The sequence below is a fragment of the Ptychodera flava genome, chromosome 1 (assembly GCF_041260155.1).
Source record: "Ptychodera flava strain L36383 chromosome 1, AS_Pfla_20210202, whole genome shotgun sequence".
In the NCBI taxonomy this organism is placed as follows: Eukaryota; Metazoa; Hemichordata; class Enteropneusta; family Ptychoderidae; genus Ptychodera; species Ptychodera flava.
In genome coordinates this window covers 55,729,563-55,745,396 of record NC_091928.1, presented here as the reverse complement: position 1 = coordinate 55,745,396, position 15,834 = coordinate 55,729,563, and the positions used below count along the sequence as shown (strand labels likewise).

At 37.0% G+C, this 15,834-nt stretch overlaps 1 protein-coding gene across 1 annotated transcript; it reads right to left on the bottom strand.

Annotated features, from left to right (window-relative positions):
- Positions 1-7,690: 7,690 nt before the first annotated feature.
- LOC139141668 (uncharacterized) lies at positions 7,691-12,812 on the bottom strand. The gene is made up of 2 exons (XM_070711257.1): positions 12,515-12,812; positions 7,691-12,115 (listed from the first exon to the last, which is right to left on the bottom strand). Exon 2 carries the CDS (start codon positions 12,068-12,070, stop codon positions 10,436-10,438), a length of 1,635 nt encoding a protein of 544 aa, XP_070567358.1. The 5' UTR covers positions 12,071-12,115; positions 12,515-12,812; the 3' UTR covers positions 7,691-10,435.
- Between the last annotated feature and the right edge of the window lie 3,022 nt (positions 12,813-15,834).

The window sequence follows — 15,834 nt, the reverse complement described above, 5'->3', positions numbered from 1 at the left end:
TTCATATATATACATATATACACACACACACACACACACACACACACAAACACACACACACAACAGACGCAAGATAGCAAGTCGATAAATTAGGTTCCTCCTGTATGTACATTTCCTTTACTTTGAATATTTCATGAATAACTTAAAAAATTGAAAACGTTCACACTTGCTTGCAGTTGAATAGAGACAACTCAGAACGCAAATGTAGTTTAAAACCAAATTACAGTAAATGCCTAAAACCTCAAACGAAAATCACATCTTAATATGGCAAGGCGTACTCAACAATTCATGAGAAAATACGAAGTTATCATTTAAACCTCAGATCAAAGGCACCAGATAGATTGAGAAGCTAGAAATATGGCCATAGGATACACACTTCCATATGTATGAGTGTTAAAGTAATAGCAGATCACGATTGGTTTGTGTTAAATATTATAGCACCGGGTGTTAAACCAACTCTCTCTCTCTCTCTCTCTCTCTCTCTCTCTCTCTCTCTCTCTCTCTCTCTCTCTCTCTCTCTCTCTCTCTCTCTCTCTCTCTCTCTCTCTCTCTCAACTAAAATGTTCTATTTTCAAAAAAAGTAAGACGGTGAAAGTTTTTCATGTTTAAAGGGCTTCAAAATTAGCCTCCACAAGTGGTAGATCACAATTTAAATTAGAAAAGTTTGAGAGTCCAAATATCTGTTCTCGAGGCGTATTCTATCTTAACGGAAAACTTTTGATCATATTTTAATTATTTTTGTTCTTCCTAAAGTGTGTTGAAATATAAAGGCATTAGCCCTATAAACACTATGCACTGTGCTATTTATGCGATATTACTCTGAATCAAAGTGAGACTTTCGTAGCCGACGTGTCACATGGCTGTGATGATGAAAAAAGAATACAATGTAATCGAAAAAATATTCTTGAACTTAATCAGTCCATTACACCTCAGAAATCAAATATGAAAATCACTACAATAAGTCCATCTTGACTTTTTTTGCTCAAAAAGACAGTATTGTGCAACAGGTCATCATTTACACGAAACACAAAGCAGACATACCTAAGAACAATGAAATAAATTTGAAAGCTTTTGGACTAGAAAGAGAAAACTTATCTAAAAACTTACACTTTCAAATATCATAATAATTTTCACAAGTCAAAATTATATTACTCTTAGAAACCTATCGAGACATTTTAAAGCTATTAATTACACAAGCAGTTCCTGAAAAAAATATGATGTTCTGACAAAAAATAACAAAATGTATACATTTTAATTTCTTTGTCATTTGGATGTAGGGCCTATGTTAATCCTGTTATCCTTAAGAACATGTCAGTTGGATGTAAGGCCTATGTTAATCCGGTTCTCCTTTAAGAATAATCTAAAATCCAACTCAAGACTATGAGACAAGTCGTCTTTCCATTATTAATAGAATTTTCGAAATTTATGAAAAATCATAACTATCCAATGGTTTTTCATAGTTTTGTTATACATCTGTGACATTCAAATCAGTTCTAGATAATTATCCAAACATTCCTCATACCAAAACTGGCTACATTTGATGAATCAATTTTTGAACTATGAGCTCAACAAATTTGGTCTACCGACAGAAGGAGAGATAGACAGACGGACAGACAGACAGACAGACAGACAGACTGACTGACTGACTGACACACACTGAGTCAGAGTGACGACATTTATCCCTAAGTGTACCTATAAATGAATTCCAGTCCCGACTACTATTCAGTTTTCAAAACCGACACACGGTCATTATTCGGTGGCTGTATTGACAAACTGAACATTTACTATATGTATGCCAGTAGATTTAGGAGTAAAATGAGAACGTATATTATACAAACAAAACAAACTGATGGAAAATATATAAAAGTTACAGATAATTGATCCTCAATATAATGACAAGTGTACTCGGTTGCCATTGCTGGACACATTCCAAGCAAAATTGCATGGCAAAATTTGTAACGTTGAAGAAGCTTTCTTCTTTAATAATTTTTATAAAATTGTTAGATTCTAGCCGGGCAAATTTCGTGTCAAATTTGAATATTCCTCAAACGACATAATGTGAAAACAACTGTTAGAATAATTGTGAAAAAATTCTGTACGTTTGTTTTAGAGACTAGTGAGAATCTGTTTAAATTTAATTCGAAAGTACACTTCATTGCAATATCAAACTCCTTGAAAGGAGAAATAGAGGCGTTTCTTGCACACAAATTATCAATACTTCTGGTATTTTTGGTCAAAGTTGGAGTTGCTGACACCAATGCTTAGAGTTTTGAATGTACAAGACTTGGCTTACGTTATCGTGTATTCACGTTGAAGCAACATTGGAGAAAATACACGTTTTGCAGGTAACGCATACATTCCTTGGCGATCGTCCATTATCAATTTTAAACCTACGATAATCCAGTTTTTTTGCACCTCCAGTATTGGACAGAACAATAAATCTGTCGCACATAATTATTCATTGATGATAATATCTACTTTCATTCCACACAAGAAGTAGTTGTAAATCGAAAATTATTCAAGATATTTCGGTAGAAACCTTTCACAGAAACGCACTTTAGAAATGTTGTTACATTAATAAAGGGACCGTAGAATACACCCTCTACTTACCTCTGTTGATAGTATGGCACACTTCGCGTTACTAGTATTGCACAAAAGAACCGCTAGGACAATCCAAAATCTAGCTGATTTAGAGATAATAAATTTACTCTCCATACTTGATTCACACCTCTCGATAGTAACACTTGATATCTGCCGAAAACTGTTGTAACATCGTTCAGAAAAGGGCTTGGGAATTATTTTTTTACCTTGCTGTATTATGAATAAACTATGATTTGCGCATGCCCCGTTTCAGTGTTTTAACCTCCAGGGATGACATTTGTACGATTTCTGCTACAACATTTTGAACGCTTAAAATATAATAAGATTGGTACCATAGAAAACACTGGTCGTATCTGCGTCACTGCTGATGAAAATAATTGCGTTCGTTGAATTGACAGATAACAGATGAAGATGTATAGACTTTTGATGCCCCTTTGTTTAAAAGGTTCAAATGCAGATAATCTCCAATCTGAACGTTCCACCATCGTTTCACATAATGCTGTCGTTTATATGACTCTAAAAAGGAGGTCCACTCGGTACGCTTCAAACGGCAAACATTCATAATAGATGCGCAGATACACAAATGATGAAATTGACGACAGAAAGAAAATACAGAGGTAGAATTAAAAGAAGTAATAACTATAAGCAGTGGAAGTTATAAATTTCTCAGGGTATAGAGTTTCACTTCTCTCTCCTTCAAAGTGTTTCACTTCCTGTCCTCCAAAGTGTTTCACTCCTCTATCCTCCAAAGTGTTTCACTTTCCAGATCAATCAATTTTATCATAAAAATGTAACGTAAGTTACACATTTTATTGTACTGACTTTTCTCAAATAGGCTATCTGTAGACAATCTTGACAGATTAGGTTTATGTTCTAAAACAATAGCTTTCACATTGACATGAAAAATGAATGTTATATCATAAGGAGTTATTCATCGCACGCCTGACCAACAGTGACTGTACATTGGACGATAAAGCCGTTATCATCACCCATACTTACAGTAACCGTATATAGAGTTTGATATTAACAAATACCAGATCAAGGTGATACACACAAATGCACACCATACCTTCTAATGATGTTGTGTTGTTTCAGTCAACAATGCTAAGTGTGTGAGGGTAGGTCTACTTAAATATGTTCGTACTGATGCGATGAAAATTCATCCTGTTATCCATACAAATGTTTTGTTTTTGCGTTAATATACCCTAAGCATTACGGCAGATCAGTAGGGATTTTTTATGTTTTATTTTTATTTGGGTGTGAGCAACCAACAAACAGAAAAAGTTTGCAAAATCTTGCGTGATTTTTGAAAATGAGGTACAGGTTAGTGTCCTATTTTTTTAAATAGGGTGGGTCGGTTTATCGGTAACACACATAGTTTGTTTTATTGGCCTTATTACGTCGTCGAAGACAACTACGTACAACGGAGGGTCAAATGTAATACCCATTTGAATCTGACTTCAATATACTAAATGTATACTAATTTGTCCCAGGAATCGTGCATGGAATACTATATCGTCTGCCAGATTTTCAGAAATACATGTATGTTTCTCAAAATACGTAAATCTGGAGACATGTTTGTAGATAGATCGCAAAATACCAAAGTCATGAGGATATGATATTTAAACGATAATTTACAAATAACACGTCGGTTGGAACTAATTTGGGATAATTGGATGGTGAAGTAATGTCTGTTTAATCTGCAAATGTAACCTCATCTGCTTTTTCTTTTACATTATACACTTGCTTTTATGAGTAATTTGTAATATTGAAACAGTAAGCTATATGGCACCTAACACTTTTGAGAAATTTGAAAAATATGAAATCCAATTATCCCAAATTAGTTCCAATCGTGTTTAATGTACAATGATGTGCCCCAGCCACAGTTACATCAACTACCTTTATATGTAGTATGATATTTTTATTGTTTCTTTTCAGTTGCAGGATGAACAGGAAAGTGTCAGTCATCCATGACACAATAGTTAGTCTTCTATGGCACAATAGGAAATGGTCAGTTATCAATTAGGCAAGTATAGCTTTGATAGAATACTTCCCAGTATAAATTCAAAATGGAACGGCATGGTGGTTGCTTTGCATACTGCATTTTCGGCTTGGACATTTAGCATTCTAAGATTTGTTCAAATCTCGTGTTACTATAGTTTGTTACTTCCACTTATTTATCTGTTCTTTGAAACATATGAACCTATTTGTCTGTATTGCCTGCCGAAAATCATGGGAATTGCTCTCTGATTCCCTGATTATTACATGTAATTTAAACTCTTCTGTTTGAGAAACGGTCGTTGAATGTTAATTTGGAAGTTCATCATTACAAATATTTGGTCTAATTAAGAGCACTAGTAAAATGACTTTGACATAGGGGGCGCCTTTGTTGGCAGTACAAACAACTTCTTCGGCGTCAGAAACTGGTCGGTTGTAGTACATTTGACGACAACATCGATTGCGTCTATATATATATATATATATATATATATATATATATATATATATATATATATATGTGTGTGGTGTGTGTGTGTATATATATATATATATATATATAATATATATATATATATATATATATATATATATATATATATATAGCTGATGAAGATTGCAGAGATGTGCATTATGCCACTTCATTCGCTCTCGTTCATCTGTGAAACTAAAGCATTGATCGAGATATGATTGCAATGAATAATAGTGTAACAACTTCATTTCTTCAAGATTTATTTGACAATGTGTTTGTAAATTGAAACAAATTTGTCTGTAAATCATTACAGGGAACCCAATGGTTGTGTTGAATTCTGTGTCAACCACGCATGTGCACACCAGTTGTCTGGTGATTCATGAATTTGACCGGAAGTGGAAGAAAGTGACCCATTTGTGATTTGTTTTAAAAATACCGGAGAGTTCATGGTACGGGACACAGAATTACATTCACGTCAGCTCTTCCATAAACATTCAACATTCCATTTATATGCTAAGATTCTAGCAACGTTCATTTTTCTCAGTCTCAGTCTTGCTAGGAAAACTTCACAGAACGTTAAGCTTTTACTCTTATTTTTGTTTGAAAATGGACCCAAGAATTTGTTATCTGCCTTCGATATATCTACAACATTAGACAGGAAGGAGTCGCGACCATGATTGTGATTGAAACAATGAACCCTAAGGCACTGACAGTAACTGTGAATAAGTGTTAGTGACAACTGTTGGTCAGCCGATAATTTCGAAGCCTTCTTTAACCTTGTCTGATGCATCATCCATTTAGATGAAACCCGATTACTATTAACTTCCGAGAAAGGCAGCAACGAGTGACTTGCTAAAAAGCACGATGGGTGAATCATGCGCCTGTCTGAAATCACCATTTCGCGAGTGTCTGGCTCCTTGGCTATTGCAGAATAATTTAAACTTTGAAAACGTATTTTAAACGCAAATATGAAAACATCTGTGATCAGTTGCACGGAGGAGCATTGTTCTTTGCTTGCATACTAAATCTTGTCATTGTGTTTTTCTGTATTTAACTTTGATACTGAAATAGAACAGACGACAAAAATCAGTGAGATTACCTCCAATATAACAGAAATCCTTTCCAGGGATATCCAGATTGAAATAGAGTTTCGGAACATTGGGTTTTACGTATTATTGTGAACAAGCATGAATGAGTACATTAACACGACATGTGGAGAGCTTCCCTTCAGATAAGTCTATGAAGCGATTTGGTATCGATAACCTGGCATTGTCTTTGGCGTATATTCACCTGTATTACACTTTCAAATGATAAGGTGTCTGTGCGGGTAATGTGCTTTCCTGTATTCATTTTATTAAATCATGATCACCACTTCTCATTGTCAATTGGTTCACTGAGAGGTTCTTCAATGATTGATTAAACTAATTTTTTTATCCACTTATATCTCTGTACGAATTTAAGACAATTTATGTTAAATCCTTGCTGCTTGGTAACTTTTAACCTTTGAACTCAACTAAGGATATCTACTGCTGACACTGAATGGTAACACGTTTCATTGACATTATAAGTGCGCGTATTTTCGATGTGATAAATTCAATACACTACTATATCGTCAGTGGATACAGTATGGTAAAATTAATCATAATAAAAATAAATATAGTAAATTTACGCAAACGTGTACCTGATCCTCTTTTATTTAGTTTGTGATTTTCCCTCGAACACTTTTAGTCTTTGTGGACGTGAGAAAGCCGTCTGGGCTGGAAACACGTTTCTTTCATTGTAAACACTGGACACAAGATGGACAAGTTGTTTACTCATGCCACCATTTTGATAAAAGTCGTGTGTCGGTCTGGTCAGGGATCACGACATGGCCGGCAGCCATGTATCGGTTTTCGTAAAGTCTACCCTTTTAAAAGCAAAAACCATGTGTCCTGCTGTTTTTCAAAATCTCATAATTAAAACGAGACATCTTTGAGATGAGTCACTTCATATGATATTTTATTTATAAATGGAAATATTTATAGCATAACATTCATCATGAAGAAGTGTTACTAGAAATAGATTATGCAAATCTGTTTCATTAATTAACTTATGCGCTTACCAATCCTTTTCAACTGACAGAGGGTGATGCCACACAGTGCGCTAGATATCGCGTTGTAAATCACTCGCAATACTCAACAAATTGCCTCAGTTTAAATATGGCGGCCACCTTTTAATTTTTAATATTTCTAATTGTAATTGCGGCATTATAAAATGAATTGCCGCAGTTTAGAAATATACGAATTCAAAGTGGCCTCCATTTCTCAAGAAAGTCAACTTCACAAAGTTTGTTTCGTTGACGGAAAAATTACTGCTGTGCAGCTGAAGGTTTAAGTCTCATTTCAAACCTGACATGGATGAAGTAAACATTTAACTACCACACACATACTGATTTGTTGTGTTGACTTTATAGAAGAATTATAGATTACTGATATTGCGAGTGTATCACCAAGATGTGACTAATTGCCGTGTCCAGTATTAAGGTATTGACCCTTACATCTCATTAGGGTATGATAAGAGTGCAAGTTTACAATTTTCTCCAACTTTAAAATTGACTGACAACTGTTGCATGCATTTTCTAAAACTTTCGATCCACTCTCGGACGACCTTCAAACGGTAGCATGGCTGCACTGTAAATTTCACAACATTATCTGTTCTCTTTAGATTTTTTTCATTTTCGCTTTCCCTTCTTAAAATCTAATCGTCCCTGAGATGGTGTTATCTAACACAATATAATTTAATCGACGACAACAAAGAAGATAAGGTATAAAGATTTCTAATAAATGTATCTAAGTTGCACATCCATGTAATATATTCTGATCACAGCATGTATATTCATATTACGGTAATGAATTATGTTAACAACCGAATTGCATATAAACACTCAAGACACTGCATTCTTGGACCTCTGAAACAAACAAAAACCACTTGGTCACGTAAGAGTTTAAATGATACACTGATTTTTGCTCAAGTATCCCTTGAGGGTGCTACGTACGACGGGTTGATAAGAACCACGGAGAATGTTTTTGAAGTTGGGAGGGAACATTTACCGTCCGTTGACAATTTCATTTATCAGTTATCGATGTCAATTGACTTAAGTCATCAGCATATGTAGCAGCTAGTAACTCCATGACCCTGCATATTTTCCTGTCTTGTTTGATCAACAACATTCACGATTTATTCCATAATTTACTTTATATAATACACTTTACATTTTTCTAAGTGTTGTTTACTAAAAAGACACCCATTACTCACAATACTTTGAAAAAACGGTCATTTTGTGGAAACGAGAAGCAAGCATAATATAATACACAAAATGATCACAATTCCTTTACAGCATTTGGCTCTTCCGATTTCTGAATATTATTAATATCATCCAATCAGTATTTGATCAGGGTTGAGATTCCTTTCCGTTATAATTAAATATTTGAAAAAATCACTAAACGGAATCGACAAAGTTCCTTTCTGCTCTGCAATACATTGAAGAGTAACTTAACGCTAATGGGTTACATATAACACAGCTGTTTACATTTTGCGTTATAATGCCTTCTCCGCCTGTGTAGGTGCGTCGCAGATATACATTTGATTTGCTTGTCAGTAACTCTACAGTTCATTGTATTTGGACGTCGACCCTACTTTCACAGAATACATCCATACACACCCTAAGATAAGGGTGGCGTACTGTACAGAAATTTGCATATTAACCACTGCCGTCAAGCTTTCTTGATCATTTCAGAATCTAGCTAGTGTAAGCCTAGTGATGTCAAAATACCTTTCTCAATTACATCATAGATTGTCATCGTATTCATTTAAGCTTCTATGATTTTACGAGGAAAGGAATCGCTACATCAATTTTCAACATTAGTTACGTCAAGTACAACTGAAGTGTGACAACTTTGACATTAAATGTTAAATGTTTACATAGCAGTGGCCCTTTGAAGTGCACTGCTTTGGCTGTCTGTAGAGATACACGTTGGCGGTGTTGATTTGTGGGGAAAAATCTTTGAAATGGACCAAAATTTGGTGGTCGGGCCCGTTGAACAGATATTTTTTTTTTCTCTCGCCTGCAGGGGACGATTTAATAAGTTTAAATTTTAATTGTATGTAAATAACCATGTAGGCTTATATAAAAGGTACATTTACGAATACCAGGGAAGAAGCTACAACACTTTTCAGTATTCGACATCAATGTATGAGAAATAAACGATGTTATCTTTGAAAGCTTTGAGTCACAACTATCTTTATTTGAATCCCGACGACCACTCGCTGGCTGTTCCATGATAGGGAGACTTTGAAACTGTAATAACTGACTGACCCGTGCATAACGAACACTAAAGACAAGGCAGAGAGGAAGCGAACGAGCAAGTCAATCTACTAAGCCTTGCAGGCAAAATCGCCACAGTATATCCATCGGAGTAATTCACGTTGACATGATATGACCTAGACCAACCCCTTCAATTTACCAGCCGTTGCTATGATACTGGCATGAAATCCGATATATATCTTCAGATACAGCTGGAAGTCGTTGAACTACTATAAATAGGCCATGTCGTAGCTTGATTAGGCCAAACACAAATCATTTTCCAGTTACTCGACCTACACCATAGAAAAACCCGCCCAACCAGCCATTTTATTTGCATTTTCAAAAAACTTTCGATTAATTCTCGAAATTTTACCATATTTTATGGGTCTCATCAAACAAAAGAAAAAGTAAAAATAAATTTCCTCAGACCTACCTACTCTAGTTTTTGGAAGCATGTCACTGGAAAGACAAATAGTTATTATTTGGCATAACACAATCTCAAGATACCAGACAGAATTCACTGTAATGATACATTCATCACCATCTGAAAATACTAACTTGGACTTGCTGTCACAAAAGAGATTCCCATTTGATAAAAAACAAACAAAAATAAAAAAATCTGGACAAAAATGAAGTAAGAAAACTGGTCGTTGATTTACAAAATCTAGGGCATTGGCAGCTGTGGAAGCGATTTTCAAACATTACACGTGTTTCATTTTTTTCAAATATGACTTTTTTTGTCTTTTCTACATTTGGCGGAATTCAACGACCAATTACAAAACAAAACAAAGTAAAACTGTTTACAGGTAAGAACTGTACGTGATACCGTTCTCACAGCTTGTCGCCATCAGAAGTGATGGATAAATGGATCGATTGACTACGATTGTTACATCATTTTTAATTCCAAAATTTCCAAAATGATTTCCTTGAAGACCCTTTTTCATAAATATTAGTGCCATGTCGATATCGAACGCCTTTGAAAATTTAAAGTTTGAAAGAAAAAATATTATGTCGACATTACATTAAAACATTTCAGAAAAAAATGTTGCGACAATGGTACATAGAACAAATGGTGACACTGTTATTGTGTTACGACTGGCATTGGACTGATGGCCACTAAAAACACAACTGCCATCATCAACAGTGGCTTCGTTGTCGAAATTAATGGCACCTGAATACGTACAGCCTGCTTTCTTTACTTTCGGAGTGTATTTCTCACAAATGCCTTCCATACACCGCATTATTTTCTTGGCTTCTCGTTCGCCCGTGAACAGACCGGCTTGGACGTATCCGTTCCACAAGGGCTCTGTCGCTTCCCCGCCAAAATACAATGGTCCAACGTTGGCTTGTAGTCTGCGGTGACATTCTGCAGACACTTCAACTGGCCAGTTGCTATAAGCACCAAAAAACAGCGGATCTCGGGACCATCGTTCCAGCATAATTTCCTCGGCGTCTGGAATATTGGAACCGTACATCTTTCTCAAAGTTATCATGATTTCGGTTAGAATTTCCTGATCATTCAAATATTCCACTCTCCGCGACTCTTCACCTGTGACGGTTACCAGGAGTAGATTTGTCCCGTTCTCAAACAGTCCATCAGCTTCTAAATTCTGCCATACTGGATAATATCCTCGTCTTTGATCGCAATAAAGAATGTATTCATGACTATCCCAGAACCGAGGGGTCCCTTGTGGGAACTTGAGAAAAATTTTCGTGTACATTGCCATGTCGAACTGGAATATTTCCTCTACTTTCCAGTCTGGAAGTTCCGGTATAAATTCAACGGTGTCACTTTGTAGTACACCGATACTGAATGTTATGATGGCAAAATCTCCAATGTATGTAGATCCATCTTTGCAGGTCACTGTCACGCCATCATCGTTGTATGCTATCGTTTGAACTACCTTTTCCAACTGAAGGCGGGGATCTTTATCTTCCAGGAAATCATCGGCCATGACTCGGAGAAAGTGTGCAAATCCTCGTTGGTCAGTGACAAAGATGGCTTCTCCGTTTTCAACGGTTACTGTCGACCTCAATGACGTAATGTACGGAATACCGGCATATTCAAAATCGTACTCGAAATACTCCACTATTTTATCCAGCGGAGTTGTAGGGTTCCATCCACCGAGTCGTAGAGCCGCTCGTATGGACATGTCTGATAGATTCTTATCAATGATTTCATTTGCAAGTTCATAGGCGTAGTCTGTAGCTCGGCCAAGGTCCTCCTGTCTTTTGCTGGCTTCTGCCGTGACGTCATCACCCGTACCATTTCTGATAATGCTTGAACTCCAATCTGATTTCTTTCCCTGAAGATTTAAACTCGTTGACAAATTAACGAGTGGATTAGTAGCAGCATCGCCAGGTTGGATCCAATTTGCACCTAGTTCGATAGTCTTTCCGCCAAATTGAACTTCTTTTACCCGACCTCCGATACGGTTGGTTCCTTCAAGGATTACGAAGTCAGTGACGTCATTCTCATGGAGATATTTAGCGGCGGCAATTCCCGTAGCCCCTGCTCCGAGAATGAGAACTTGATGTTTGTGGTGATCTTTTGGCACTGCAGATACGACTACCGTCGCGAAGTCAAGGAGTGTTATCGTCAGCAAGACGAGAAACATAGTTCGTGGAATGAACTCCCATATCAAGTTGACCAACATGGCTGAAGCACTTGCATCGAGATAATCGGGTGATTTCTGTCGACACTGGAAGGAAAAAAAACAGTTTATGTTTCAAATGCGTTCATCTTCAAGGTAAAACTCTGGTTTATTTATAAGTCTCGAGTTACTACATAGCAAGTCAAGACATCAACTTGACAAGTTCGTGTAAATAAATTTGACAACTATCACTACAATTAGATACAAAAGCACTGTCGAAACTTTTCCTTCAGCTCTGAAACTTGACTATATCTCATTTCTATAATTTCACAATGAACTGCTGACCCATACGACACCTTCTTACAGTCGTCCACATCCTATGCTTAGATGTGACCGACGTAGCCGACTTGCATTTGCCCGCTGGTTCCATACTTCAAATAAATCTTGGATAAACTTCTGTTTTTGAGGTCAGTGACCAAAAATCACATCAAATGGGAATTATCTTACCTATAGTGTGAAACTTGTCGTTTCGTCACATGTACAGAAGATAATTAGACGGATAATACACTGTGTCAGTTGAGAGACCATCCACTCCAAATTAGATCTTCACTGAATACCAATCGTGTGCGTAAGATAAACTGAACTCAGTGTGGTACAGATAATTCAGACAGTCCTCGGATCATTAATCACTGTACAATCCAAACCAAGGTTGAAGACTTCCTTGTAATCAGAACTTGCTCCTGATTCGACTGATTACCCAAATAGTGAAACAATAACAGTTCTTTATCCGCGGTTCTTTGCACTATAACAGAGAACTAGGGAAGCGCAAGGGCAATGCAAATGTTTAATGGGGGGTTTGAGGGTTGGGTATGTGTACGTTCCTCGATGCGGCAGTACGATTGCATATGGCCGCTACCTGTAGAAGCGTTCATCTATTTCTACCGGGGAACGAGGATTTTGGTTATTTATTGATCATGAGATGATAAGATTTTTAATTAAATAGTTGTGTAATAGATGTAGATCATGTATATTTCACGTGACTTCTGGCCAATGAAAAGATCTTCATGTAATGACATTAGGTACCGTTCAGTTTTTACGGCCGGGGGGGGGCGGCAAAATCCAGGGGGGGGTCATCAAAATTTTGGAATCCGCAAAGGGGGGGTCATCGCTTTTTCACTGGTAAGAAAGGGGGGGGTCACCACATTTTCATAAACATAATACCAACAATAAAGTTCACTTTATGCCATTGCCATGATCGACCCTCTTTACTGGCGGGCCGCCTTCGGCGGCCCACTGCAATAAATATACATTATGTATTACCCATGACCCTCTTAACAGGCAGACGCCTTTGGCGGCCCACTCCAATTAGGTTTACTTCATGCAATGGCCATGATCACCCTCTTTACCGGCGGGCCGCCTGCGGCTGCCCACTCCAATAAATTGACTTTATGTAATACCCCACGGCAATCTTAATGGCCGTGCGCCTTCAGCAGCCCTGTCCAGTAAAGTCTACTTTATGCAATAGCCATGATCGACCCTCTTTACCGGTGGTACCGGTGGCCCACTAGAATAAAGTTGACTTTACGTAATGGCCCATGACCCTCTTAACCGGAGGGCTGCCTTTGGCGAACCACTCCAATAAGGTTTACTTTATACAATGTCCATGGACATGAGTTGTCTATCGAAATGAAGTTAAAAATTGCCTTACAGTCGTCCTAATTAACAGACGTTTCAATGGATGTGGCTGAGAAGTTTGTGCACTGGCATCTCTGCTACACGAATAAAGTGCGCGGCGTACCGGAGTTCAAATCCAAACCATGCGGGTAAATTTGACGTATGGGTTTTAGTTATTTTAAGCGGGGGGGGGGTCATCAATTTTTTCGTCTGACAAAGGGGGGGGGTCATCTTTTTTCACGAAAAATGCAGGGGGGGGTCTATATTTTTTGAACACCGGCAACAAGATTTTGCCGGCCCCCCCCCCAGCCGTAAAAACTGAACGCTCCCTTAAAGCAAGCATAAAAAGATTTACCAGTTGACAAAAACGATCATGTTATGCAATTATGATAATGCCCGGAATTCTGGACAATCTGAGAATTAATTATGAGTAGTTCTCATGAGTGTGCAGAAACCCAGGGCTGAACTGTTACCGATTCGACGAAGACGTAGTGTCAGCAGCTGACAGTAACAACTTAGAAACCCCGTTTAGTAAAATCAGAAAAGGAAATAACAGATCACCATACACTGGACCCGGAGACCGCCACAGCGAGGTGCGTACATCAGGCATCTTCAGTAAAGAAACCCTAGAGTATAGGATCAAAGTTCGCAGTGTCAAGGACACTGGTTGCCGTAATCACATTAGAATCTATAGATTAACTCAAAATAACCTCCATCAATGAACAATAACATCGAGAAAAGTTCATTCGACAAGGCATAATGATTTGATCACATATTTTAAAACTGAAATCGAAATTGAAGTAATGTCTTGGAACGTATGTTTGTTATTTAAACGCTTCGTTTTCAAGCATAAAAGTAGTGTGTAAATATTACTCACCATTTAATAAAGTACGAGTGATTGTAAGTACTGAGTGGAGGAGAAGCTATGGAAACCATTGATTGTGACTTTGTTTTTTGCAAGATGTTGTTATGGAAGAATCGACACAAGATCTAGAGCTACTGGCATTTGCTGATCCGAGTGCTGTTTTGTAGTACACAGGAAAGGAATGCTGGGAATGATGCGCTTACTATTTTCGAAACACCTGACATCACTTCTTGGTTTTTTGGCCAGAGGTCCATATATCTTTCTTTCATTTTGTTTGTGTACTGTCTCTTTACTGTCTGTTCTGAGCTGTTTTGTGTCTATGTTTACAACTATTGTCTTACGAATTCTGACCTAGTGTTATCGGATTATGGATTGGTATGATTGCGATTATTTTTCCAATTGTTTACTCCAATAGCATCCCTAAACTCAAGAACCATTTCATAGTTAACATAATCTTGGTCAAAAAGAGAGAAAAAAAGATAAGTGTATAAACTGAAGTATTTTTAATCATTACGCCCTCCCAAGGCGAGTCATAAGAATCAACGGACGGAAATGATCGCAGGTCTGTCTTGAGCTAGGAAATATAATATTTCATATTGAGAAATATGATATTTCAATGTTTGAAAAGAAATAATGGAAGATTTGAAAAACACAACAAAAACCAAAAATCAATGCTAGTAATACTTACGATGGGATGATAACAACAAAAATATAAAATACACGTCTAACAATAAGGAAGAGATCCCTTCTCCCGAAAGTTTGTCAGAGTTGCTATGGAGCAGTACGGTACTCCGCCTTAATTTCAAAACAAAATTCAAAAACCAAATGTGTCAGATAAAATAAAATAGTTCCCCTCAAAAGACACCATATAATCAGACAGACACACAGACACTTCGAATATTACCCTGCACTCTTGTTGCTGTCAGCGATCAGGCTTAGAAGGACATGTTAGAATCATAGGAAACGTAGAAATCAAATAAGTAATAAATGCTCGAAAAGGTAGATTGTGCAGGTCCGTGATGTGAACTTTGACTATAAATACTTCATCAGTGAGGACGCTGATCGTGTATCGCTGATAGTCGTGTAGCAAATATAGATTAGATATAAACGTGCTGACAGAAAACATTCTTTTAGATGTCATCGATATCACCACTTACACTATTTTAATAGTTCTGTGTTGATAACCACGATATCATAAAAAAGATATCGAGATGAATATTTTCTGATGATATAATGAACTTAATTGATCTGCATGTACCAATTTTGACCTTTCTTTTCATTTTTGTTC